This window comes from Microtus pennsylvanicus, chromosome 14 (genome assembly GCF_037038515.1).
Source record: "Microtus pennsylvanicus isolate mMicPen1 chromosome 14, mMicPen1.hap1, whole genome shotgun sequence".
In the NCBI taxonomy this organism is placed as follows: Eukaryota; Metazoa; Chordata; class Mammalia; order Rodentia; family Cricetidae; genus Microtus; species Microtus pennsylvanicus.
The window spans coordinates 57,825,835-57,853,117 of NC_134592.1; the positions used below are offsets into that span (position 1 = coordinate 57,825,835).

Here is a 27,283-nt window from a genome sequence, read left to right on the forward strand (position 1 = left end):
CTTGGCAGCGGAATTTTTAAAGATTTATTTATTGTTATTTTCTGTGTATGTGTATTTTACCTTTATGTATGTCTGTGCAGCATCTTGTGCATTGCCAGTGGAGGAACGAAGAAGAAATCAGATTCCCTGAAACTGAACATACAGTTGTAGCTACCATGTAGGTGCTGGGAACTGAAACAAGGTCCTCTGCAGAGTGCCCGGTGCTCTTATCCACTGAGCCATCTCTCCAGTCCTTGGAATTTTTGCTTAATATATAATGGCTCCTAGGAGCAGCAGCATCCAGTCATGTGGGATATCTCTCTTCTAACTTATTTGCAAACGTATTTCTCATTGACTTACAAAGCAGGAGGTGTCCATATGACTTTTTCATAAATATTTTTCTTGGGTTAATCCTCCCCTCCCTGCCTTCCAAGCCTCTCCACTTTATTCTTGCTCCGACCTTTCCACGTCCAGTATTCTCCCTCTCTAGCTTCATACCACCTGCTAACCCCCTCCCTGGAGGCATCTCCTCCCCAGATGCCCCCTTTCTAGTTTCCTGACTCTGACGCTCATATATATATATATATATATATATATATATATATATATATATATATATATGAGCCTGGGTTACCTCTGTATATATTTTTCCAATTCCATTCCATTTACCCACAAATTTCATAATTTCCTTGCTGCAGCTAAATATCCCATTGTGTATATGTAACACATTTCATTACCCGTTTGTTAGTTTATAGGTATTATATCTGGGCTGATTGCGTTTCCTAGCTACTGCACATGAAGCCGCAGTGAACACGAATGAGCAAGTTTCTCTGTAGAATGGTACAGAGTCTGATGGGGTAACTGCTCAGCAGTCATGTAGCTGAGTCATTCACTAATCCTATTTCTAGCTTTTTGAGGCCCCTTAATGATGAGTCCCACGGTGGTTATACCAGTCAACACCCCCACCAATAAGGAATAAGAGCACCCTTTCCCCACCGCCTTGCCAGCATCTGCTGTCCTTTATGTTTTTTTTAAAATACTGGTCATCTGACTGGGGATGGCACCATCCACATTGGTTGGAGGATAGAGAGAAATCAAGCGGTAATTGAGCAAGAAGCTGCCCTCCTACTAGCTGGCTTCCACACAGCTGAAAGATTCTATGTGGACTGCTGGAGAAGAAAGGGCACCAATGATATGATCCAGCTGTGATCTCTATGCACTAGAATGCCAACCTTCTTCCAGGTAGTGGCTAATTGTTATGAGGATAATCAACCCTCTCGGAGTGGATTTGAGCCCCACTTATGAGGGATATGTGTTCGGTACCGTAAATCTAGTCAAAAGCCATGACTGTGGAGAACATGGCTTGAAAAAGAAACTTATTCCTGTTGTCTGGGCAAACTGGCATGGCACCAAACTCCCTTCTAGATATTTATGTCTATACCCATAAACAAATGCTACTCTATGCCTCACTCAGAGAAAGTTCTCTTTGCAGAGAACAGGGAAGAACGCGGAGACTCATGGCTGTTCAAGATGCTAAAAGAAGATCGGATTCTCTGTTCTAAACAGACACTTACACCACATACTCTAAGGTTAAAAAAATGTGGAAGAAGAAGCAGAAAGTATACGGGCTGGTAAATAAGTATAAAGGCTGCAATATGCTACCTCCAAGGCATGGCAAAGCCATTTCAGCCGTGATGCCACAGCAGCTACAGTGGCTCACAACAGGCCAGCATGAGACTGAGCCTGTCAACTGTCAATCACAGATCAATGAGTGCTTGTGGGGCCCTGCTGAAATACTGGCTATAAGTTGTTCACCCACTGAGGAGCCCAGCAGGTTCCAATGGATAGTACCAAACCCATGGGCACACAGACATTCCTGGTTAAATGTTCTCCACTGAACCACAAAACATGATTTTAAAAAAAGACATTAACGTGAAAAAGGGGCCCATAGAGAGGAAGAGATGACAAGGATGGGAGAAAGACAGGAGAAGGCAGAGAGAGAAATCAGAATGTATTACAGATATGTATGAAATGATCAAATGATTTTAATCAACTAAAAATGGTAGATTTTGAAAAAAAAAAGATTTGGATTTCAGCTAAGGCACCATAATTACTCTTTGAGTATTGTTTTAAGTGGTCTCAAGAAGGACCAGTGGAAAACTGAGTCTTCTATCAATTAAAACATGGCTTCTCCAGCCCCTCTTTCTTTTTCCTACAACATTATCAAAGGCCTTAAGGCTAAGGTCAGAGTTACCCACGCCATGTACTCAGCACCTCACTTCATATCTTCAGAGCACGCTGGGGCCCACGGAGCAATGAAAATGTTGGGGCCCAAAGAGCAATGAAAATGTTGGGGCCTACGGAGCAATAAAAATGCTGGGGCCCACAGGGCAATGAGAATGCTGGGGCCCACGGAGCAACTCCACAGACATCTTTTTACTGATCATCTGCTAAGTTCGCAAATTAAGCAGGATGGACCACGAACTTCTAGCACCAAGTGCACATAAACACTGAAGTGCAGAGCCTAATTCCAAGTTCACAGTGGAACTATGCAAATGGCTGTTCGCTCCCCTGGACTAGCCCTCCTGGGTAACATGGCAGCAGAATGTCTGGGGGCTGTACACCCCAGGTCAGGGCCATTCCATCGGCTCCCCTCGCACTCAACACTTTGTGCATAAAAGATGACCTTCTCTTGGAAAGAACTCAGGACCTGGCTTTGAACCTTCTCTTGTCTATTTTTGCCTATGAGTTGTCTCCTACATCCCAACACATTCTTTATAGCAACTCTTTATCTCGATGTAATGTTCTGATTGCTATCTTCTTCCCGTCGTGTCCCTCTGTATTTAACCTGAAAGCTAATGAGACCAATCACAACAGTGACAGGAGGGACCCTTTTATGCCATTATTTATTTGTATTCCAAACTGCTTGTGTTTTAGAGACTGCTTGTATCATTAGAGTCTATATCTGTCTAGACTTTCGAGACCAGCAGTCCTAGGCTATGACAAATGCCACCAGACGCACACCTTTAACAATGTGCAGCTTTCGGGGCAGATGGAAGGTCTCACCTTAGGAGGGGACAGTCCTTTAAATCTGGCATGAGTCCCCCATTGTCCTTCATGTCATGTAGCAGCCATAGCCTACCTCTGAATACTTCTTTAAAGAAGCCCCATTATAAAAATGGCCCCCTTCTTAAGGCGGTCTTCACCATTTCCTGATGACACTGATTTTTCCGGCTTCTACACGTCTCCTCTTTTGACGTGCAGGTAGAAGTCACTCAGCTGTGCGTGCGTGCATGTTTCAAACTTCATGTTTAATAACAAATAATGAAAAGCCAGTATTTATGTCTTTCTGTTCAAACCAACCTTAAGCAACTCCATTGCAATACCCTTCTCTCCAGGCCAGAGAAACTCTTCAAAAATGTCCCGTGTCCTCTGCCTCCCTTCACTGCAAGAGTTTCTCACCAATGTCAACAAGCAACAGCCCATGCAATAAAATATTAGCCAATTCAGTTTCCTTATTTAATTGCCTCTTTGGAGTTTAAGCACTAAATGATTGGCACTTGATATTTGTATTTAATTATTTGCTTAGAAGGACTTTCACTTGATTTATACTTAGGAAACAGACATCACTGCTACTCTGCATTTGAACTTCTGAAACCCCGTCTTTGCTGTCTGCCTTTCTTTGCCACCACAGCAGAGCTTTTCAACAGGAATTCCAATAAGGCTGTGACTGAGTAACAGTCCCTGCCCCCCTTCATCCATGAACAGGGATATGGGGGGGTTTCTCAGAAAGTTACTGCAAGAACCATACAAAAAATATGCATAAAACTCTGTGTACATAGCCCAGCAGTGGTGGTACACACATTTAATTCCAGCATTCGGGAGGAGGCAAAAGCAAGAGGATCTCTATGAATTCATGGATAACCTGGTCTACAAGAGCTAGTTCCAGGACAGAGAAACCCTGTCTCGAAAAAAAAACCCAAAAAACTCTGAGTCCAGCACCTAAGAAGTCTCAGTGCATGTTGCATCAAAAAGAGAAAGGATGGAGAGCAAGGGTGTGGGGCAGGAGATTAGTGAGTATCCTTAAGATCAGGGCCAGGAAGCCCTCTCGGTGGAGAATGGGGGGCAGTTTATGTAGATGACGTGGGGTGGGGGCAGAACCAATGAAGATGGCAGCCCTGCAGCCAGTTATAAATGCACTTTTTATTTATTTTCCGTCAACACAACTGTTACTAGGTTTTAGAATAGGCTCAGATTTTACTTTCTGGCTTTTCAGCATTTATTTCTGTAATAGAAATTGTCACAAAATATTTTCAAATTTAAGGATGTTTATTTCGAGAAGTGCCATGAAATTACCATTTGCGTGGGGAATTAGGCAGACCAGGCAGCCCTTAAATACTTGCAGAGGTTGCAGAGCCTGTTGGCGTGCACATGCAGGGGGAACCGAAGCACACACAAGCATGACATCGCGCTGGGCTCTCGAGTTAGATGGAGCTGTCCTCTGCGTGTCTTCATCTCCACTCTGTCCCAAGAGGGTCACTTCTAGTCCTCGCTTGTGCCTCAACACACACTGAGCACAGCATCCACGAAATGGGACTTTTATCACTGAGAGGACACGGTTTTGATCTATGTTCAGACACCCAAACAGTACTTAACTCCCCGCTCCGAACCATGGCTGTATTTGACTAATTGGTAAAGTAATGAGGGAAATCCATTTTTATTATTTCTGAGTTAATTAAAGCTATAATCGCATACGAAATAAATACCTCCTCCTTAAAAATGAAGCCTATGATTTGCCTTTACATGATGGCTCTCTTGGTGGCCTGTGAGAGGCAGTCCTCAACCAGCTCCCTCAGGGCACGGGAGGAGATGCCTGTCTCTAGTTTCCTTCTGTATTGGAACTGCTGCTTCTTCTCTCTTTTACCCTTCTGTCGCTCTAACAAGGATTCAAGGGCATAAAGTGTTCGGGCCAGCATGGGCCCTGGCTTCTCCCTGGCCAGTATCATCCATGTAGCCTCTCTCTTCCCTCTCAAACCAGCCTGTGAGTGGGGAATAACTCTCAGGAATATTTGACGAGAAAAATCTACATAAATACAAACGGTGATGTAAGGAAGGATGGCCTTCCTTCTACCACCATATTCTATACATCTGATTATGATAATCCAAACTCTAAAGCTTTTCTAAAGCTCTCTGATCCAAACTTAGAAAACTGGGGAGAGCTATAGGATCTGCCTAATTTTTCTTAGGAAGGAAGGAAGGAAGGAAGGAAGGAAGGAAGGAAGGAAGGAAGGAAGGAAGGAAGGAAGGAAGGGAAAGAAATACAAACTTGCATAAATCACATGCAGGTGTGTGCACATGCATGTATATGCAGGTGTGTGCACATGCATGTATATGCATGCATGTGTGTGTTCTTACATAATGTCTGCAAAATGTTTATGCTAGCATACATAAGCTCCCTGATTTCCCCCAGCACATCTCTCCAGCAAGCGATGGTCAGAAAACATAGAGAAAACTGAGTGTACTTGAGTTACTGACCTATTCTTTCACCAGAGCTATTAATCATTTTCTTTCTTTTTAAATATTAAGTTCAAACAAGTTTGTCAAGATTTATCCTGCAACTGCTTGGCCCCAAAGGAATAATAGTTCCCATACTAGTCAATCATGGTGAGGAGCTAAATTTATCACACACATCAAACTCCTACATGAGATTCTTTCTGTGCAAAGATTTTGTCGCACATATGTCCAGAAGGCCAAGTGATGTCTGAACCAGGTCACCAGAGTCCTGGAAAAAATGTCAGCCTTCTTTGCAACCTGTTCTATTTTACATGATTGGATTTTTCAATTTTGGTCTAATCAACTTAAATTATTATAGGTACAATTTTGTGAAATATAAAATTAATGGAATTCAAATTTTATGGAATTATAATTGACTATAAAATGGGTTTAATACAATCCTAATTGGAAACATGGTAGTTCACTGTTCCAGAATTCATCTTTTGGAAGTTAAAAAAAAAACCCTATCAGTGATATATTTGATTCTAATTGATTTTCTTGACTTATTGAATAAGAGAGAACCATCTTGGATCTAAAAGCATTGTCTGTGGTACAGGGCAGAATTTTCCTAGAGTGCACCTCAAACAGTGTAAACAACTCAAGTTTGAACCTAAAATGCACTAGAAATTACTTACCGTGGGGACAGGGACACCACTAATTTTCAAATGCTTATTTTTCTCTATTAATTCACTTTTGCATCAAAGATCATGGTATAATAGATCTGATCTACATGGGAGTAGAAAAAGACAAGATCTCCTGAGTAAATTGGGAGTATGGGGACCATGGGAAAGGGCTGGAGGGGAGGGGAGAGGGAGGAAGGGGAGCAGAGAAAAATGTAGAGCTCAATAAAAATCAATTAAAAATGGTAAAAAAATCATGGTATATACCAATGGACGTAGTCACATTTTGACAGCTGTGGGGGATTTGGGGCTGAAGTATAGAAATGGGTAGAATTAAAACTGAAGTTCATCCATTCATTCGTTCACTACCTATGTGCCAAGAACAAATCCTTGGGAAAGACTAGGAAGCCACAGACAGGAACTATATCTGCTGGCCCTGTACGAGGAGGAAGGAGCAGGATTTGGGGAGGAAAAAATAGTATGATACAAAAAGGCAATGTGGGTAAATCAGTGGGTAAAGCCCCTGAAGAACAAGTAAAGGAAAAAGAATTCTGAACATCAGAGGAAACTAGTGTAGCAAAAGAACACCATCTTCATCAGGCAGGGGCTTCGGCTTGTCTGCAGGTGATCCTAACAGAGCTCACCTTATTGGGTGATGGAGAAACTTTAAACAATCAGGGCAAAGACACGGAATGAACTTCAATCAGGGTCAAGTTTACAGATAAACAGAGCGAACAGGACGAGAGCATGCTTATCAAACAGAGAGCTTCCAAAAAGTCCTGGGTGTATGGGTGTTGTTAGATCTTAAACAGCAGTCAGCTGCGAAATCAGTACTACAGCACACACACCTCAGCACCCTGGAAAACAATTACCTATCTGGGATCTTGGTCACTTTCTTTCTAGTAGCAGACTTTACACACCATTAGCTAAAAGAGGCTACAAACTGTAGGACTCCGGCACCATCAGGTCCTCTCACCCCTCCATAGCTATCTCCACAACAGTTCACAATCCCTCATGACAGCCCAACCTGTCAAGAGACAAGACTCTGGCTGTCTCAATTTTCTGCACACCTGTCAGGCAGCACTAACTACGCTTTGCTCGACTCCCTATTTAAGGTCAATTGAACAGAGAGGAGCCTTGGGCGATAGAGGTGCTATCTCCCTGCAGAGCAGGGGAGATCCATTCACTGCCCATCCTGAGATTCACGTGCCCTGAGCTCAGAGTATTTCTGTCAGTACATTACTTCGTGCACAGGTGGCTTGTGACCCTCTTCACATCAGGCTGTGGGACGGGCTAGGAGGGCTGACTAGAAAGAAGTGCTAATATGCTGGATGCCACTAATTTTATAACAACCTGCCCAGCATTTCTGGTCCAGCATCCTTTAAAGGGCATCTGGGAGACTCCTTAGCTCACAGATGGAATAAAAATCTTAGACCCTTCACAGTTCTTCACACCAAAATTTTAGCAGAAAAAAAAATAGTATCAATATACCATTTGGACAAATGTTCAGATCCCCTGAAGCCCGTTCTTCTCTACCCACTAGAACCTTGATGGACTAAACGCAGAAGAAGCTCACTTAACTAGGGTCTCTTGAATGTTGTTCTGAAAAATGCTGATGGAAAATGGTACTAGACAGCGAGGCATAGCTAGATGCAGCCCCTGCAATGGCGTTTAGTAAGTAAAAGAAACTGTAGAAGGAGGAAGAGCTCCGATCGCATTACGTCTAGCCTTGTTTGCTTTACCCCAAGTCTAAATACTTGCCACACATTCTTTTCCATGAAGAGCACCACAATCTCCTACACGCCCAGGAGGAAGTACATTGCAGCCGTGACCAGACACTTCGATTCTGATGTCTCCATGGGTCACTCTGTTCTAAATTTCTTGGCAATGTTGTTTTTTTTTTTTTTATCTATCTAGAACTAACTTTTTAAAAACTATTTTGATAGAAAAATATGGTCAGCAATGAAAACAGATATAGCATATGTATTTAACTCAGATCATAGTATTTACTCACTTTTATACTCAATAATGTTGTAGAAATGGAAACCTGGTGTATTAGCAGACTTATTTTTACAGAGAATCACATTGAAGAGAAGAATAGTGCACGCATTTGGAAGGGATGCAGACGTGTGCATCGGGACAGAGACAGGGCACTTTTAATCTTCTGAATGTTCCAGAAATGCAACAGAATGTTCATTATCATGAGTTCCTCTTAAAAAACGAAATCAAGGCTCACAGCTAACTCAAAGCATCCTCATCAGTTCAGCCCCTAGCCAGTGTCAACCTTAGCTGTAGATACGGGGTTCTGATGAGTAAAGACAGAAGTGAAGAGAGCTAGAGAAGTGTGGGCTTCGTGAGAACGCTTAAGAATCTTTCTTATTGCTTTCTGAAAAATCTAAGTGTTTCTATAGAGACAAATACTTCACAATTCATATACGACTCTATTAACAATAGAGTAGCAAAGAAGTATGTTCTTACTCTACATATTATACATAGTAAATACATGCACAGGTAGATTACATATAGAGAGATCAGGCAAATGTGCCGATTACCTCACAGGAATACACATGCACTTCCTAGTCATTATAATTTGGAATTTTCTTTTTATTTATTTATTTATTCATTCATTCATTCATTTAAGATTTCTGCCTCTTCCCCTCCACTGCCTCCCATTTCCCTCCCCCTCCCCCAATCAAGTCCCCCTTCCTCATCAGCCCAAAGAGCAATCAGGGTTCCCTGCCCTGTGGGAAGTCCAAGGACCACCCACCTCCATCCAGGTCTAGTAAGGTGAGCATCCAAACTGCCTAGGCTCCCACAAAGCCAGTATGTGCAGTAGGATCAAATTTTCAAGAATATAACAAATAAGTGATTGGGTGAACTGAGTGAGAATGGAACCCACAGGCTCACATGTTTGAATACTTGGTGCCCAGTGGGTGGAACTGCTTAGGAAGGATTGCATGGTGTGGCCTTGTTTGAAGAGGTGTGCCTCTGAGAGCAGGCTTTGAACTTCAGATGACTCTTACCATCCTGAGTTTGGTCTATCTCTGTCTGTCTTTCTTTCCTCTTCCCTTCATCCCTTCCTCCCTCCCCTCCTTCTTTCTTCCCCATCTCTCTCTCTCCCTCCCTTTTCTGTCTCATGGTTGTGTCTCGAGTTGTGAGCTCTTAGCTACTACTCCACTGCCATGAAGGTAATGAACTCTAACCCTCTGAAACCATAGCCCCAAATAAACTTTTTCATCTGTAAGTTGCCTTGATGATGGCATCTTACCACAGTAAAAAAAAAAAAGCCATTAATCTACTCTAAATAAAAAGAACACAACAATCATACAGCCTTAAGTCTTTCTACACTATACTGAATTGATTCCCCTTTATAAGTCTGAAAACATATAGGACACACAGGAAGTCATTTTTAAAAAACAAAGTTTAAAAGTATAAATAGCAGAGTAGGTTCATTCCGGCATGTATGTTCTAGAAATACAGGAGGTTTTCAGAGACGGTTCATCCCCAAAGCACTCACCTGCCTACCGCACAGTGCACAGCCATTTCCCCTTGGCATGTCACCTAATTTTCAAATGTTTTCAGGGATTTACTGCCTTGATTAAATCCAGCCAACAAGTTTGTTTCCGTGAAAGCGCTTTGAGTATCCTCTCTCACATGACACCGAGCCATGAGCAAAAAGAGTCACTTTAAAATATAACTTGATGCATCTATTGCTTCCCATTCGATCCTCTGGATGGGCTCCAAAGAGTCTCTCTTCAAATATGTCTTGAAAGAAGAAAAGTACTCGGCTGCCATATGTCTTATGGACAAAAGCTTCCATGGCCAGCATCATATTTGTTCCAAGTTTTTAAATTTTGTTTAATCCAAGTTTTACAAGTGAGGAACGTATTTGTAGGTGTCAATGCCATTAGAAGAAGAATCCGCCATGGGCTTCAGCTCATTAATTTGCTCTACATGTCCAAGAAATTTACAGCACACAATCATGGACTTTATCCTCAGGACCTGCTAGCATCTCAATGCCCAGGTGAAAACACCAAGGCATTAAAAGGCTAAAGGACCAGTGTGGAACTACTTCCTGTGAGGATAAAGGAGACCTACTGCCCAGAGTCTAGCCTTTCTGCGGTCCTGCCAAAGTTTCCAAGGGTCACCAGCCAAAGGACATCTTCATGTTACCCTGACCACCTCAGCACCAGTGGCTTCTCCCTCAATGATAAGCTTATTTCTAAGCAACGGCATTCCTCTAGCTTCTGCCTGCTCACTCTTACACACAAACACGGACATCCTTTGGCTCATCCTGACTTTGGTGCTCACCACCGCTTCTGCCACAGTGAATTTCACAGGCAAGTTGAATCTCCTGCTTCAGCAATGTGATGTCATATCACAGTTACTGCTCTTAAGATACACAAGCCACGTCAGCTAGAGGATGGTGCCACTGCCACAAGGCGGGCAGAGTGCAAGCCTTTCGGTCACTGGGTGGGCACATGAACATGGCACAGAAACGGCCTCGGGGAACACTAACATTCTGAAGAGAAAGGCAGAGATGTAGTAACAAGTCTTTCTTTTTGTTAAGAACAACCAACCTTGCCAGTAGTTTTATTAAATTTGAAATTAAAGCTAAAATATGGAGGTACCTAACTTTTACTACTAGAATCTTCCTTATATTAATGGGAAGATACTCATTTTATTTCTTAAATGTTCTAGATTACCTTACCATAAAACTAAAATTAAAAAAAATAAAACTTCAAGAGATGAAATCGTAAGGATGCAACTTCCAGAGCAGGTTAAGGGAATATGCATCCACAATGGCCACAGCTATCTGTATTGCTAACTAGAACGCTTGCATATATAATTCCATTATACTTTTATAATTCAGCATTTTGAAAATGCTTTTGAACCATTAATCTATTTTCCTGGTTAAAATTCTTTGAGATGTTCTTAACAAGAGTCTTAGATAATGAATTTGCGCAAACTCTGGAACAATCTTTACAGTATTATCATTCTCATTAATTTTCGGAACTACCCACTGTGTTGAGATGATTGTCATGGGCCTAAGACTTCAATTTGGCTAAATATTTTTGCATATATTTCAACATATAAGTAACTAACAGATGTTTAAATGTTAAGTTCCTATGGTAGCTACAGTAAAATGTGTTTGCTTTAATCTCATGATTACCTTGCCACACTAATTCTTATTTTACTAGCTCTTTCCCGTGTAGGCAATTTCATCTATATTTTGGTCATCAGTGGTTCAGGAATTCCAAAAACCCCTTCAAACGTAACGTTCTTTGAAACATTGTGGAATCTGAGCCATCTGCACACACAACATCTGACATCCTGGTATCAACGGCTTTTAAAAAGAAAAAAAGTAGAAACTCAAGAACTGTTTTCTTAAAACATACAAATCCTTCCAGAGTGTGCACTGTCCTTTCTCTTCCCAAGGCCATTTTCTTCCCTTCAAGAAAGAGGGGTTTCCTTTGTATAGTATTTGGCTTTAGCAACCTGATGTTTGATACCACCCTAAGCTGCCAGCCAAAGATGGGTAGGAAGCGCAGAATATTATCCCTTCCTAAGAGTTACTGCACTTGCATCCCACACTTGCAGGCAGCTCCTTGCTCTTCGCCTCTTGGTTATCTCCCAAGCCTGCCTCCCTTGCCTTTGTTTCAGCCGTTAGCATTCACATATCAGAGCACTAAGTATTTCATTACTGGTTTATCTGTCCAGAGGCTTGAGGAGCCGTAACAATTAACCCTCCCTTCACAGTGATGGATACAGGCTTTGCTTTCAATTTGTTCCACTACACAGATCATGAAATTCTGAATGCAATCATCCTCATTGACCTACACTTTCAAACGCACAGCTACAATGAGACGAAAGTAATTATGAAGAGGAACACAGGAGCACCGATATCTGAGCCCAAGTCTTTGAAAAATCTCCGAGATGACCTTCTGGCAAAACCAGCAAATTCTTATGCTCAGGAACACGACAGTTCTGTGTCTCCGTCTAAGGATATGCAGGGTAAGTTGGTCGGGGTACGGTATGGAGACAGTACTGGGAAGGTATGCACTTGGAAAACTGCAGAAGGCCACTATGAATCTGTCCCAGGCAGAGGTAAACCCCTAAAATCATAGCTTCATTGGTGCAAACTGTCTCAAGCAAACTAAACTTCCTGATTTGTGTTTAAAAAAAAAAAGAAAAGGCCTTGCCCAGAGCAGAGAATCCCACCGGGTCTTCCAGAAAGAGCCACAGATCTGAACTTCCCTCCCCCCTCCCCTTGGATGAAGATTCTCCTTAAGAAATGAATACATTTTTCACAAAGTCTGAAAAATAGCTTCAAATAAATATTAATCTACTGCAATCGATATATATGAGGAATGGAGAGGGGCTGGCAGGACAGTGGCGAGCACAGAACTATATTAAAACAAGGGCCGCTGTTAAAGAAAATCAGGCTGGAAGCGAAGCAGTGGGCCCGAGGCTCTAATCACAGAGCAGAGTGATGGAGATGAAGCAATACTGCATGGATTAGCAATGAATTATTTTGAACCATAATCATATGCCTGCACAGAAGACAGGCAAAAACTAACCATTACTCACAAACTGATCTGCTGGTTGAGAAAGAGAAAGAGAGAGGGGTTCATATGCTAAACTAATTCAGAATAATGAAAACCCAAAAACGTGGTTATACCTCAAGCAACATTTTATTTTGAATGTCTGCCACTCACTTCCTAATATGGAGAATTGAGAAGATGAACTGTAAAGTGCTTGCATTCAAACGGGATTAAACCAATCATTTCCTTGGGGATTAGGATGCGATACATCTCTTCCAGTCCCCTTTCCTTTTTGCGCAATCAAACAATTTACAGATAGTTTGCCACTCCCCAAATAAAAAGGGACTGTAAGTATTTAGCTCTGAAGGAGTAACAGCAATCACGGAATTAACTTCAGTGGGAGAATCTGAAAAATTCATATCAAATGAAGATTCGATTGTTAGAACTAATTTTGTTGGGAATGAAAAAAAAATCCGAGCCGCTGGTGGCAGGAGATTCTTGGGGACAGACTGTGGAAATGAAGAGCACTTTAATCAGTAGAGGAATCCTCACACTCCGAATGTCTTGCTGTGCGTTCTGCAGGTTATAGTAGCAGCTGGTTGAGGTCATATATCTTTTGTGAGCATCCCAAAAAGGCTCACTGCCAGACTGTTAAATTATGAATAAGCAATGAACAAAAGAATGCAGATACGGTGGTGACAAGATAATCCGAGCAAATTTATCTATGACAAATTTCACAGGATTAACAAATTACATTTACACAGAACAATAAAAATGCGCAAAAAAAAATGATGAGCCTACTTTTCCTCACAGCACTAGGAAAACAAAAAAGTCACCAATCCACAGCATATATTTAAATTTAACTCAATCTAAAGTAAGACATTTATAATTCATTCAGGATATCTTTGCAACTTCATTGCATTTTAGGTAGGAATAGACAAACAGTCTACTGCTATGTATTTTACAGCTATTTAATAATGTCAACAGTATTAACATATAACCTGCATATAGCATGTATGAGATCCTGCACAATAAAAAATTCCACCCGTGTGTGACTAGAACGCTTATGTTTTCAGAAGCAGATTCTGAAGAGTAAATTATTTTTATAGGCATAATATGTATATCAACTATGAAAATACCCTTATTCCTCGATGTCTATGTTTTCGAGGTCCAAAGACAGCGAGGTTCTGCAAACAGTTTCAATTATTCCAGCTGCCCACACAAACTACTGTGGTCCCTCTGAACAGAGTGCTTCTAGATGAACGTGCGAAGCAGCATCCTATACTAGGGTGTCATAGCCAAAAGAAACCACATAGATTGAGGGGGCAAAGGGCACTGGTTTCCTCCGGTTTCACCTACAGCTGACTCAATCCTACGTTAGCTTTTTCTCTACAATGCAATCATCTTCTAAAGCTTCTTACAAACTTTACAGTAGATGTGATGTGATCTTACATCGCTCTGGGACCCCAGGAAGGGGTACTGCAATGCCATGAGACTACACGGGGAAGCACGTGACACCGAGAGCTGCCACACCTCCACACTGTGTGTGAGATGCCCAAGGCAGGCCCTGTCATTGTTTGAGCATTAGTACTTACAGTGGGGTTCTGGAACCGGACGGCATTTCCCTTTAGATGGTCTGACTGCTACTTTGAATTCTGCAGCCTGTAGCTCACTTACACTTCTCATTGATGTCTGCGTTTGATCACGGATGTTGTTGTGTCTCTGTCTAAATGAGTCCCTACCAATATTTTATCAGGCAACGGTTTTGTGTAGACAAATTGCTGACTGTAAAAAGGAATATCTAATTAAGACCAACAAACAAAATACTTGCCTTCATCAACCACAAATGCTCAAGCGCTGCTTACCTGCTCAAGTCTTGGTATTTTTGCTACCCAGGTTTAACCCTCTTTGGCTAAAAGCATTTATCCAGAACTGTAAAGATGAAAGTGTCATGATTATCATTGCCACCGTCACTTTGACACGCACTCTGCAGAGAGCAGATCTGAAGCCTGACGCTGGACGTTTCCTAAACCACAGTGTTACTCCCAGACTGGCCCAAGGCCGTCCAGCTGCCTAGATCCCTGGCCTGCAGAGACATGAGCGTTACAGAGGACAGCCCTTGGTGAAGTTGTTGCTGTGTGTCTCTGTGCCTAAGTGTCTCTGGCTGTGCTTGTGTGTGCACATATGTGCCTGTGGAGATGGCTATAAAGCGCTTACAAGTGTGGGATCCTGAGTTCAGATCCCCAGAATCCACATAAAAGCCTGTACCGACCTCTACCGCCTGCCTCTCCTGCTACAAGATAGGTGGGACAGGAGAATCTCAAGAAGCGTGAAGGCCAGCTCACCGAGGGTGACTAGCAACCAGAGGCCCTGAGTCATACAAGGTGGAAAGTGAGGATGAACATCTAGGGTTAGCCTCTGACCTACACACGTACACGCCCACCCTTACATATGGTTACACAAGTATGTGCACACACATATACACACCCCATACCATTTACAATTCAAAAGAAAAAGTAGCCAGGCGTGGTGGCATGGCTCACACCTTTAATCCCAGCACTCAGGAGGCCGAGATGGGCAGATCTCTGTGAGTTCAAGGCCAGCCTTGAAGGGCTACGTAGAGAAATCCTGTCTTGAAAAAAAATTTAAAGATAAAATAATAACCTACTAATAATAAACAGAGTTTATTTTAATTAAATGAGTTAGTATATGAAAAGCCCTCAGAACAATGCCTGTTTATTAACAGGTTCTTTAAATGCTTGATGACATTATAATGCCTAGCAGAGGCCACTTCAAGCAGAAGTCCCTTCTATATTTCAAACAATAATGCCGCCAAACACAGCTAAACAGTGAACCGTGTCATTCAGAAAGCTCTGTGTGACTTCGATGGTTCCTACCAAAGGAAACCTGCATCTATTTAATCCTTGAGACAAACTCAGACACATGGTGAAGAGCAGCAGCATGGGCAGAGGGCATGGGGCCTGACTAGCAGAAGCTGATTCCTGTAAAATGAGTCAGCTAAAACTGTGCCGAAGTATGTGCTGCTGCGGAGTCTGCCCACAAAAGGGCGACTGTCAACCTGTTGGCTCCTCCCGCTAACCCTATGGACCCTGCATTTCCACAATTCTCCAAACACTCAGGGAAGGTTCAGGGTACAGTGAGATCATCCTTTTGCTACAGGAGCCTTTTCCCCATTGGCTTGGAAATCTCTAGCTTTAGAAGGTCCAAAGTCACCAGTTCGTCCCAGTGGTCTGATAGTGAAAGCACACTGGTCAAGTCTGCATCACAGACAAAACCCGAATCCGATCACCATTTCTGTCACCTTCCATGGGGACAGGAAGCTGCTACTTCCTACACAGAGATATCAATACTCCCTACAAATGGCTGAAAGGACACGAAAGAAAAGAGGTGTCGTGACGTGCAGAACAGGGTCTAAGGTCGGTGTCCAGTGATGTGCACTACACTCCCAAGAACCTATTTCGCAGTCTGTCAAAACATCTTTATTCCAAAAAATTGCTATAACCACACTTTGACTTAAGCATCTTCTTCTTTCCTTCAAGAACATTTCATAGTCATTAATTATTATATTTTCCAAAGTGGATACCTACTATCCCATAAAGCTCAACTAACATGAGGGAGATATGTGAAATTAAAAACTAATACAGAGGCCTTGTTTCTCTGAACGCTGCACTACTTACTCTTAGAAAGGCTTATCTTCTGACTTATGTTTCCTACGGCCAACATAAGGGCAACTCTCTACCCAAAGGGACCACTCTTGCAGGATGTGTTATGTTGCTCCAGCCACCAAGGCCACGGTAGAGACTCAGTAAGTAAAGCTGGTGAGAGAAGCAGCCAAGACTTGTAGTCTGGAGTCAGGAGCATCGTGGTCTACTGCAACAAGGAATCTTCTTCTTCCTCCTCATGACTCTGTACGTAAGAGTACATGGTGTTCCATTCAGTTTGCCAAGAAGCTGTGCCTTATGTATGGATGCAGACGACAAGCCCAAGTGTCCATCAATGTTGTCACTGCCCTGGCATTTCAGAGACAGCAGCAGCCATTGCAGTCTTAGGAAGCTGTGCCCTGCTCACGCATTACGCTGTTGCTAACATTACTACAGATTATTCTAACTATGTAAGGGTCTATCGAACTTGATAGTGCAAACATCCTGTTCACGCTAATGAGGCCCAGCACAGTAAAAACACCATTCAGTTACAGTTGGTTTATTACACTGCCCAATAAGAAAGAAAACGGCCACTATTTACTGTGGCAATGCGCACATCGTTAATGCAAACAACTGAATTTTCTCATGTTATGTGGAAGCTCTTACCTAACTGAAGATTTAAAATTCCAGTACATGAGACCACAAAAGCATTTAAAAGCCAGACAGTAATATTTACCTAACCAATCTATTAAAATTTTCAACATATATTTTATACACATAGACATGTGTATAAAACACCAGGAGTTACATTCTAAGCCAAATGCTGCACAGAACTTTCAAAAATCAACCAAAATAATGAAATGCGACAATGTAGAAAAATGTAGTGGCCACGTAAACAAGGGATTGGGGGTGAGCCACTGTATCCTGTGTGCTCAGCAGGATTTAAACTTAGCAGCATTCTGTACAAGAAGGGGTCACAGCAATTTCAGGAAAGCAAAAAAAATATAGAAAGGTTTACACTGGGGTCACTATGGGTCAAGATTAGAGCACTTGAGGGTGTTTCTAAGAGAAGGCGTTCTGTGTTTTATCCCTATAGATAATCCCACACATGAAGCCCCACCATGCCATAAATGATCACTTCACAGACACGCCTTTATGTCTCCCCTCATGGTTGCTTCATAGCACACCACACACACACACACACACACACACACACACACACACATCTCTGGTGACAGAAAACCTCACAGCAGAGCAGGGGCCCTGGGCGGCTGATCCTGATTCCAGTAAACAAAACTGCAGCATGCCCTTGGCTTCAGTCTAAGATCTTGCCCAGGGAACCAAAGGGGTCACTGCAATTTCAGCACTCCCATAAAACCTCTTTGCTATGAGACCACTGCAGTGAAGAAGGATTGTAAGGGATGATCAAAACTCATATCACTAAATCTATCAAACTGTCCTAATTCGTGGGTTATATTTAAAGGGCAATGTAATCCTGATTTATTGCCAAGAAAGATGTTAATTATGCATAACTTCTAGTAAAAAAAAAAGTCATACTACCTACAACGTGGGGGAAATCACCCCTGTCCACACCCAAAGAATGCACTTAGAGACTTGCAGGACAGAGGGGTTAAACCTTCAACAGTGGTCCATGCAAGACGGGGTGTCTGGTGCACAGGCACAGCCAAGGCTCCCGAGGCAAGCATCTTACCCTTAGAGTGAAGGCCCTTCCTCTGGCTCCCACTGGCTCACTCGTACGGGGCCTATGATCTTTCTGAACATCATCCATCCTTCACTATTTCCTTCTGAGAAGCTCCTTTTGCTCACTTCCACACATTTCTCAACAAAGACTTTCCCGCCCATTCATCTTTCCCCCGGTATCCTGTTTGCTTAGGGACCTTCCAGATGCATGAACTCTGTCGCACCAGCAAGCCATTCCCTATGTTTGGCTGCTAGTAATTTTCCACTCTGAGCTCAATTTCTAGTTTGAATGAGGTAGCTAGAAGGCTTCTACAAGCAAGTACTGGCTGTTAGGGCAAGGGCTCACGGCTTCCTGCTTATCTGTAACTTGTAAGCCTAAGCCTACCTAAGGAGTTTTTGTCTTGAAAATGAACCATCATATATTTTTATTCCCAAACATATGTACATCACATATGATAGCGTGTGTTTTCATGCATGCTATACCTTATTCACAAAATATCACAAATTTGGAAAAATAACATGTACATTTTTATTTTTAAAAAAGCATTAAATGATGTTAATTCCAGTTAACTCATCATCTAAAATCAGATCTAGTGGATGCACATTGCATATTTGTAGTGTCTTTGTATCTCTCAATTCATAAACCAGAAATTGGGAATCAGAAAAGATTCTGTAATGTGGGAAGGTCCTATGTAGCACAGGTCTCCGTAGCTCCTGACTCTGGAGCCCCGCCCTCTCATATCCTCTCTGGTGGATCTATGATATGCCTGCCCATGCATTACAGTTCTTGTTGACAGCCTGTTGCCTTGGAAATATTTCATTATTTCAGTTTTTCCATTTGTAGACCCTTGGCCTTGTAATATGAAGGCCATCCTATTTCATATTTTCGATTATCATTTAGGCAATCTTGTGGAGCTATTTATATATATAAGCAAGTGTTAGACAACACATGCCATCATTTATCACTGTTTAAGCTAGCTCTGTAGGAATACCTTAAGAAAAGTGCCCACCACCACCTCTACCTTTTAATGCCGTGCAAACCAGCATGGGCCCAGCCCATGCTTGACACTTCTCTCTAATTTTCTTGGCTATAGGTCCACAGAGCGGAACAACTCTGTGGCAGTGCTATATAATGTGCAGCCTATTAGAGTTTAAAGAAAATCAAACAAGTGTGTATACACACGGTTTTTAACTTATTCATTCAGGCTCCAGAGCCACACTCTCTATGTGTATGATTCAGAGCCCTGTAAGGAGTGCTAAACTGTCACTGAGGACATTAACAAGAACAAGCCTTTCTTCCCCGAGTGTACAGAAAGAACCTTTGCACACTATCACATGCGGACACCTGATAAATTAATAGGACAAGACAAATGATATCTTCCCCTTGGTTTTGATGGTGGGGGTGTATATCTGAAAAGCAGGTAAGTGCCCATAAACGGCTGTGTGGGGTCAGTAAGTTGGGGACCACTCTTTAGCTAAATGGAGCAAAAAACTTAAAACAGGTCCACAGAAAAATCATCACTCATCAACATATTTGTGTTCAGCTGTTACTGCAGAGAAACAGCAGCTACCAGCCAATTCCGGGCGCAGGGGACAAACCACGGTGGAAGGACTGACTGAGCTGAAAGCAGGTCCTATGAAAAACAACTTCTCGTTTCTCATTACAAAATGAAAACAACTTCTATGTGTGACTTCTACACTTGAACGTGTTAAGAGCATTTAAGATCCTGATAACAGAGCGATTCCTTGGGGTGCAAAACAACTGTTTGGCTAATGGGCCAAGTTTCTGGTTATTACTGTTTCCAGCAGTTTCTCCCTCCCTCCGCCCTCTCTTCTATAATGTAGCCTCTGTCTCCAACCCACTTCGTGCTCCTCCCTCTCCCTATAGGTTACAGTCTCTTGGAGCCAACCTTTAAGATGACAGCATCCAAGCTGAACAAGATGCTATTAAAGGACATTAAATTAAATACAGTATATCCTCCTACAACTTCAATCAGAATTTCAGACCAAGTGTTATTGAGTTCAGCTCTCAAGTGGAGCAGAATAACAAATCGCACACTTTGATTTACCTTCCTCGAATGCCAAATGGAGACAGGTGATAAAGAACGCACTCATGCACAGGCTATGAAGTTTCCCCTAGAAATTAATTCTATCTTCCAGATTCCTATCTCAGAGAAATTCCCAAAATGGCACACAAATAGGCCTCTGCAGGAGAGATTACTGGGGCCAGCCCAGTGAATGCATTCACTACCAGCAGAAAAGGGACTGAAGTAGCTAGAGGGAAGGGAGAGAGAGGAAGGAAGGGAGAAAGGGAAGGAGAAAGGGGGGTGATGGGGAGGCAAGGGGGATGCGGCCAACTGTAAACTGATTTCTAAGTATTTATCACCTTGTTAAATAAAAATCACCATTCAAAGCTGAATACAATGAACTGAGAACAGATTTCTTTATCTACAAGAGTAAAGTATTTAAGATGTGAATTCTCCATGAGACACAAGTATTAAGAACTAGATGTTCATTTTCGTCTATCTTCAGATGTCTGGTTTTCTAGTTTGAAAGTAACCGTTAATGTGCATAGTATTCGACATCTTAAAGACAAGATGGCACATGACTCGTTCTCCAACACATGCTTTTCACGGAATGACCTAAGACTTCAGAACCAGTCAACTATGCAGCTACTTTTAAAAGCTGCTTCCTTAACCCTGATCATTGTGTTTGCTGTCTTTTTTTTTATATGAAGGCAATGCACACCAAAACAAACAAACAGACAAAAAAGAACTACGAAGATGGCAGGTTTTTAAATGAACAGTGTCTGAGTGTTTTCCCATCTTCGCTTGATATATTAAAGCTGTGCTGTATCAAAAAATAAAAGGACCCATGTGATAACTAAGCCTTGCATCTAAGCACTTCTCTCAGCTTCTTTTCAAGTTCTCCTAAGCCTGGGAGGAAAGCCACCGCTTGCTGGGTGGGGGGTGTGGAGCTTTGACTATTTGTTTTCTTCTTGAATCAACGGGTAACATTTCATACTTCCTACTGAGGCTTTCCTCTTGGAGACAGAAAGAGATATTCACTTTGCTCAAACCGATATGCTATACGCAATTAATGTCATTAACGCTGTCAATTAATAGCAAATAGGCTTCTAAACAAAGTAGGCTGGATGGGCAGCGGGAGGGAAGCGCGTTGGAGCTGGGGGGGGGGGCGGGGTTCAGCCACTCTGAAGCCTAACAATGCTGTTCACGTAGGATGGTTAGGGATGTTTTGAACACAAACTCCCTTTCCCTTTGGCTCTAGTAGTTTAACTAACTTCAGACAGACATGCTCCACTGAGCCCCTTGCCTGGATATGCAATTCTCACCAGGAACTTTTTCAAACACACATTCCCCAAACAGTAACTAACCGGGCAGAGATGCTCAGACCACTGACACATTCTGGATCTTGCTGTTTGTTTGCTCATTTAGACTTAAGGGGTTTCTTCTTTCTTTTTCTTTCTCCCTTATTTATCATCTATTTTTTTTTCTGGAGAAGAGGTGAAGGGAAGGGGAGGGCGAGAGCGGAGGGCAGAGTCGGGGACCCACAAGTTGCCCGGCCCAGGGCAGCGGCAGCGGGAGGCGGCGCGCCTGGCTGAGCCCGCCCGGCCTAGCAGCTCTCGGAGACGGCCCCTGGAGCACTGCGCTCCGCTCCCGCCCCGGCCTCCTCCCCCTCCCCTCCCCCTCCCCAGCTCATTCCCTTCCTAGAGAGCAGCTGCCGCGGGACCTGCGGCGGCCGGGCATCCCCGGCCCCCACCCTCCCTCCCGCGGCTCCCGGCACACAGTGCCTTCTCTTTTGAATTTGTTTGTCTTTTTTTTTAATCTTTTTTTTTCTCTTTCTCTCTCTCTCTTTTGCTTTTTTTTTTCCTCCTTTTTTTTTCCATCAGCGAGTCACTCCATTCGCCGAGCTCAGGAGGTGCGACTACTCGCCGCCCGCCGCCGCCAGAGCCCGCTCGCTGCCGCAGCCGCCGCGGGCGGACAATGCGCGGGGACCCGGCAGCGCAGCCCCCCGCCCCCGGGACCGCGGGCCGGGCCCCAAGGCGGGCTGCGGAGGGAGCGAGCTCGCCACCACGCCGGCGGCGGGAGCAGGGCGCGAGCGGCAGGTTCAATAAACAGAAAAGTGTTACCGTTCTCGCCTGGAAGGATCCTGCTGAAAGCTGGGCTTGGTGGGCGCCATCTTCCTGCAATTTTTTTTTCCTCTCTTACTTTTTGCCTCGCTCCCCCCCTCCCGGGGCGGGGGGCGTGGGGAGGGCGGGGGTGTGCGTGTGCGTGGGCTGGCGGGAGAGAGTGCGGGCGTGCGCGGCGCTCGGGGGGCCCGGCGGGCGGCGGCCGTGGCCGTGGCCGTGGTGGCGGCGGCGGTGACCGCGCTGCTGAGCCTGGGAGGCTACGGGAAAGTAGTGGGGCCCGAGCGTCGCCGGCGGCCGGACGTCCCCTCGCGCCCGTACTGCTCCCCGCCGCAGGTCGCCGCCTCCTCGGCCGCCCGAGCCTGGTCCTCCCCTTGCTAGCCCGCCGCCGCCGCCGCCGTCCATGCGCTGCACAGCGCCCGCGGCCCGGGCCGCCCCGGCTCCCGAGACATGCCCGGCGCGGAGACAGTCGGCCGGCGCGGGCGGCGGCGGAGGAGGGGCGGGCGGCGGGGGAGGCGGCCGCGCGGTCCCGCGGGCAACCCGGCCAGGGCCTCCGGGTGATCGGGCCGGCGCGCGGCCGCAAGCGCCCTGGCTGCAGTCACCGGGGTCGGCCCACGGGCAGGTGGGGAGCACAACCTCCTGGCAGGCGGGGTGAGGGGTAGGGGGTGGCGGGGCCTAAGAGTGGAGGGACCTGGAGAGGGAAGACACGCAGGGGGTTCCCAGCTTGACCACTGGGAAAGTATTTCTGGGCATTTTCCAGCTGCTTTGCTCCAGAGCTCTCTCTCCGCTTGCAAGCAGATACACACCCCCTTCCCCTCCCCCTTCTCTCTCTCTCTCTCTCTCTCTCTCTCTCTCTCTCTCTCTCTCTCTCTCTCCTTCCCTCCCTTTCTCTCTCTTCCCTCTCTCTCCCTCTTTCCTTCCCTTTCTCCCTCACTCTGTGTCTCTGGACGTCTCTCTGTCTCTGTTCTCTCTGTCACACTCCTCCCTCTCCCTCCTTCCCCCCTCTTCCCCCTCCTTTCTTTCCTCCCTCCCTTCGTGCGTCCCTCTCTCTCTCTCCCTCCCTCCCTCCCTCTCATTTGGGGACTGGGAAGCTTGGCTGCTGGCGCAACAACGCCACTCAGTTGCAGTTTCAAACACTTCCCTTCTCTAGAGTATTTCAGCCTGCAGAAAAGAGAGAACGGGGATCAGAATGCCAAGAGAGTGGGTTGAACTACTTGGGGTGGGGAGGACAGTGGAAATAAAAGCGTGTGAGGTGACATGTCTTGAGATGGTCCAGGCCAGCAGGCCCAACATTCCTGTGCTTCTGAGCAAGGATGAAGGACCCGCACCTTGTGACTCTGGCGCCCTCAGCCAGGAGCCCGAGCTGGAACATCTGCATTTTTCCACATGCGGCCGACAGATATGCTGACCCCAGGGCTCACAGGCCAGTCCCCATGCCTTCAGATGCAGTTACACACAAATGCCATTGCAGAGCCAGGTCCTGGTACCTAGGGCTGGAGTTCTGGCCTCTGAAATCCAGCCCAGTCACCTCCCCTTTAAACTGCCCAGCGAGGCCCAGAGAAATGGCCACTCAGTGCAGAGTGCACTGGACTCCTATTACCTGGAGACACCCTGGGCAAAGCATTTGTCCTCTGTGCCTCCCTGCAGAAAGAGAGCAGCTCTTTTTTGAGACTCGTACCAGTCCTGCATTATGCAGGCACGAAAGACCCCCAAGACAGCTCCACGTTGAAAAAGTGACAGTGTCTGATGAAAAATGTGATTCTTAAGTGAAGATTTAAAGTTGGGGTGGGGGTGGGATGGGGAGTGCTCATTAGGTGTCCCCTTCTTTGGGAAAGTGGGGAAGGGATTCAGATCCTCCATTGATTACACAAGTGTATGGTATGGCATCTTCATGAGGTTGGGTACTCTTTAGAGTAGGTTAGTACACGCTACAGGTAGGAGAAATAGATCTAGTTGGGAAATGAATTGGATCAATGTTGTGTGTTACCTCCAAGACAAATGGGGGCTAGCTAGGAAGAGGGAGAGTTAGCCAGTTGGAAGTTTGGGTTCCAGGAGAGCCAGTCTAGGGCAGTCCTCCCCAGAGCTGACTAGTGAGAGAAGTCTGAGGTCTCTCAACAGGCAGGCCACTGCCTGAAATCCCAGTCCTGCCACCATCCCCACCTGATTTCTCAAAAACTGATTACAGTTTTTAATGATGTGTCGCAATTCACTTTAGCATAAAAATGTCCAGGTCTCCAGGTGGAGATCAAGTCTAGCCCTCAGAGCCCTGAAGCCTGTGCCCCTGGGCTGTGAATGGAGATTCCTGGCTTAAGCCTTACCTCCAACGCCTGCCAGTTATCTTCTTGCCAAACTCTTCTGCCCCCAAATTAACTAAAATTAAAGACAGTAACAGGTGTCATGGGATGTGAGTAACAAAGCCAAAGGAAACCTCACCACCGCTATTACGACCTTCCCTCCTGTCGGTACTGAGAGAACATCTACACCGCAGGCAGGAATGAAGCACTCCAAGGGAGAAAGTTCAGAGATCTTTCTTAAAGCCCCTGTCTTGAGAAGAGCAGTGGGGTTGAGGTTTAACAAGTGGCCTGAGTCCCTGAAGGAAGTATTAAAAGGAAGTGTTAAGGCAGGCACTTGAAGGGCTGCCCCTAAGTGCACCTGATTTGAAGGAAGATGAACCCCAAGATCATATTTTTATAAAGGACAATGGCAATGCTAAGGGGAAAGAAAGAGCTTAAACGCCAAAGATCCACGATAGCCCCTTATGCCCAAATTACTTCTTATAGGTCAGCTCCTGTTCCCGGAGGTCCCTGGAATTGTCCAAAGGCCATGTGACATTTCTGACCCTTGAATCTCCTCTTCACAAACTACACTATTGTCACTATTGCCTACACTTCCTAGTTAAAGTGACCGCCAGATTCTATTGTCATTTAAATGTTTTATAAATGGCAAAAACATACATGAACCATGAAAAGGAAAAATTGGGTTCTTTACTGGTATTCTACGTAAAGATGCCCAGATCTATTTTTATTAAAGGCTCTTGTAATCGCTGGAGTAAAACAAATCTAAAATAATTTAAGAAAAAAAAATCTCTTTGACAAAGATTAGCCCCCTTTGAGTTATTTTCAATGACTTCTTAAGAAAAACTTTTAACAATAAGCAGAGCATGTAATGAAGTCTCCTACAAAATATTTGCAATTACATGAACTTGGAATATACTGTGTTAGGCAAGATCTGGCCACTGGGCCATTGGTTAGAAGGCACAAAATATAGCAATGACAGATTACCGTAACCTTTGCAGTTTAAATACAGTTGTTTCAAACCAGAGGTTCTCAAATCAATGAAGTTTCAAATATGAGGTAAAGTGGGAATTTGAATTATTCATTGTGTATATTTTAAGTTAAATGCCATCTCTCAGATGTTTAATCGTGTACAATCTGGGAAACACAAATATTTAATTTCACACTCTCGTGTGCTCTGGTTTTTTCCCTTCCATCTACCATAAAAGTGAGCCCCATGAATGGAGAGTTTACCTTTTTGATTACATTGTTGGTTTTTCTCATAGCGTTTTTGTAGTTCACATTTCCATTAAAATCTTGGAACACTGAAAGTCATCCTTAAGGAAAAAACTTTAGGATTAAAGAGCTGTTAGGGGTAAATTAATTCCTTTTTATTTCCTAACTGAATCAAATAGTGTTCAGTGTTTCAATGACAATTATTTTTTGGATGTAGAGAATGTCTTTAGAAAAAATGCAAGCAAATTCTATCTTAAAACTTTTTTCTCATCACGGAGGCTAACTTTTGTAAAATTTGCTTCTTAACTTGTATCTCAGAATCTCATCCATTTGCATTATAATGCGTTTAAGATGAATACTTAGCAGCGCCTAAGAGATTAGAATTTCATCTTGTATTTCCCTATAGTAACAGGTGACATGATCACACTTTTAGGTAGAATTGCAAGTCTATCGCTGCACCAGAAAATCGTTTCTATCCTATTTGGAAACAAATGATCAATCAGCCTCCGATGATCAATTGCTTCCCTTGCTGTCCATCAGCGCGGATTCGCACCGGCAGAGACACTGAGAACATTTTGCTGGAAGGGGAGAGGAAGCCCAAACTTTGCCAAAGCATTCAGTGCGGCGTCTCAGACTTGACTGGAACTCTCGGGCTACTCGGGGCTGGGGCTGAGGCTCTATGTTCAGGGCCTGGCAGAGGGCAAAGGATGACTTCACTTCGCCAGTGCACTAGAGTGCTTTTCAGTTCGGATTGTGTAATTCCCCTTTCCATCTTCTGCAGCACAGGGGCAGGCAAAGTGAGCCCTAACGGTATGCATGTGTGTTCTCAGGCACAAAACAAGAGCAAAGTGAGTCCCACCCCAGGGCCCGGGGCGGGGGCACTATCCCAGCTCGGACGGGACTACTCACCGCTGCTGGTAGGAGGTGATGCCCTGGACGTTCTGCGGGGTGCCATTGGCCGCGGCGCCGGCCCTCCCCATGCCCGCACCGGCCGGTACCCCAGCGGCTGCCCCGCCGGCCGCCGCGGCCGTCACCTGCACGCTGAAATCCGGAAAGATTCGGATCATCGCCGCGGCTTGGAGTCCCAGGCGCGGGTGTTCTGGGCTCAGGCTGGCCGGGGCTCGGGCTCGGGTTCGGGCGGCGGCGGCAGCAGCGGCGTGAGCGGCGGCGGCGGCAGCAGCGGAGCCAAGCACCAGCCTGCAATCCCATTAGTGAGCCGCGGCCACTGTGCGCGGCGGAGAGGCGCTTTGATGTGCGCGCAGCGGGCTGAGGTGGAGGGGGGCGAGGAGGAGGTGCGGGGGGTGTGCGAGGGACTTGCAAACAGCAAAACGTGTCAGGGTGGGGCCTTTTCTCCCTTTTGGGGGGCACAGTTGCTCCCCCCTCTTTCCAGGATGTTGCTCTCACTGGCTGCTCCAGCAGCGCCGCGCGAGCCCAGCTGAGGGAAGAAGGGGAGGGGGTGGAGGAGGAAGGATGCACCCGGAGGCTTGGCGAGGACTTGGCCGGTGCAAGGGAATAACGGGCAGTGGAGGGTGCATTTTTTCCCTCCCTCTTCTGCACACACACACAC

The 27,283-nt window shown here is 44.9% G+C and overlaps 1 protein-coding gene across 8 annotated transcripts in view; it reads right to left on the reverse strand.

Annotated features, from left to right (window-relative positions):
* Positions 1-26,783, reverse strand: part of Npas3 (neuronal PAS domain protein 3) — an 801,863-nt gene extending 775,080 nt beyond the window's left edge. For 4 of the 8 annotated variants that reach the window (XM_075947916.1, XM_075947915.1, XM_075947914.1 and 1 more), the window contains exon 1: positions 26,626-26,783. In XM_075947916.1, coding sequence (XP_075804031.1) covers positions 26,626-26,783 — 158 coding nt within the window. Of the gene's footprint in view, positions 1-22,210; positions 22,584-26,625 lie in introns of those variants that run through there. The other 4 variants (XM_075947920.1, XM_075947919.1, XM_075947918.1 and 1 more) reach the window with 1 other exon arrangement.
* Positions 26,784-27,283: the final 500 nt, after the last annotated feature.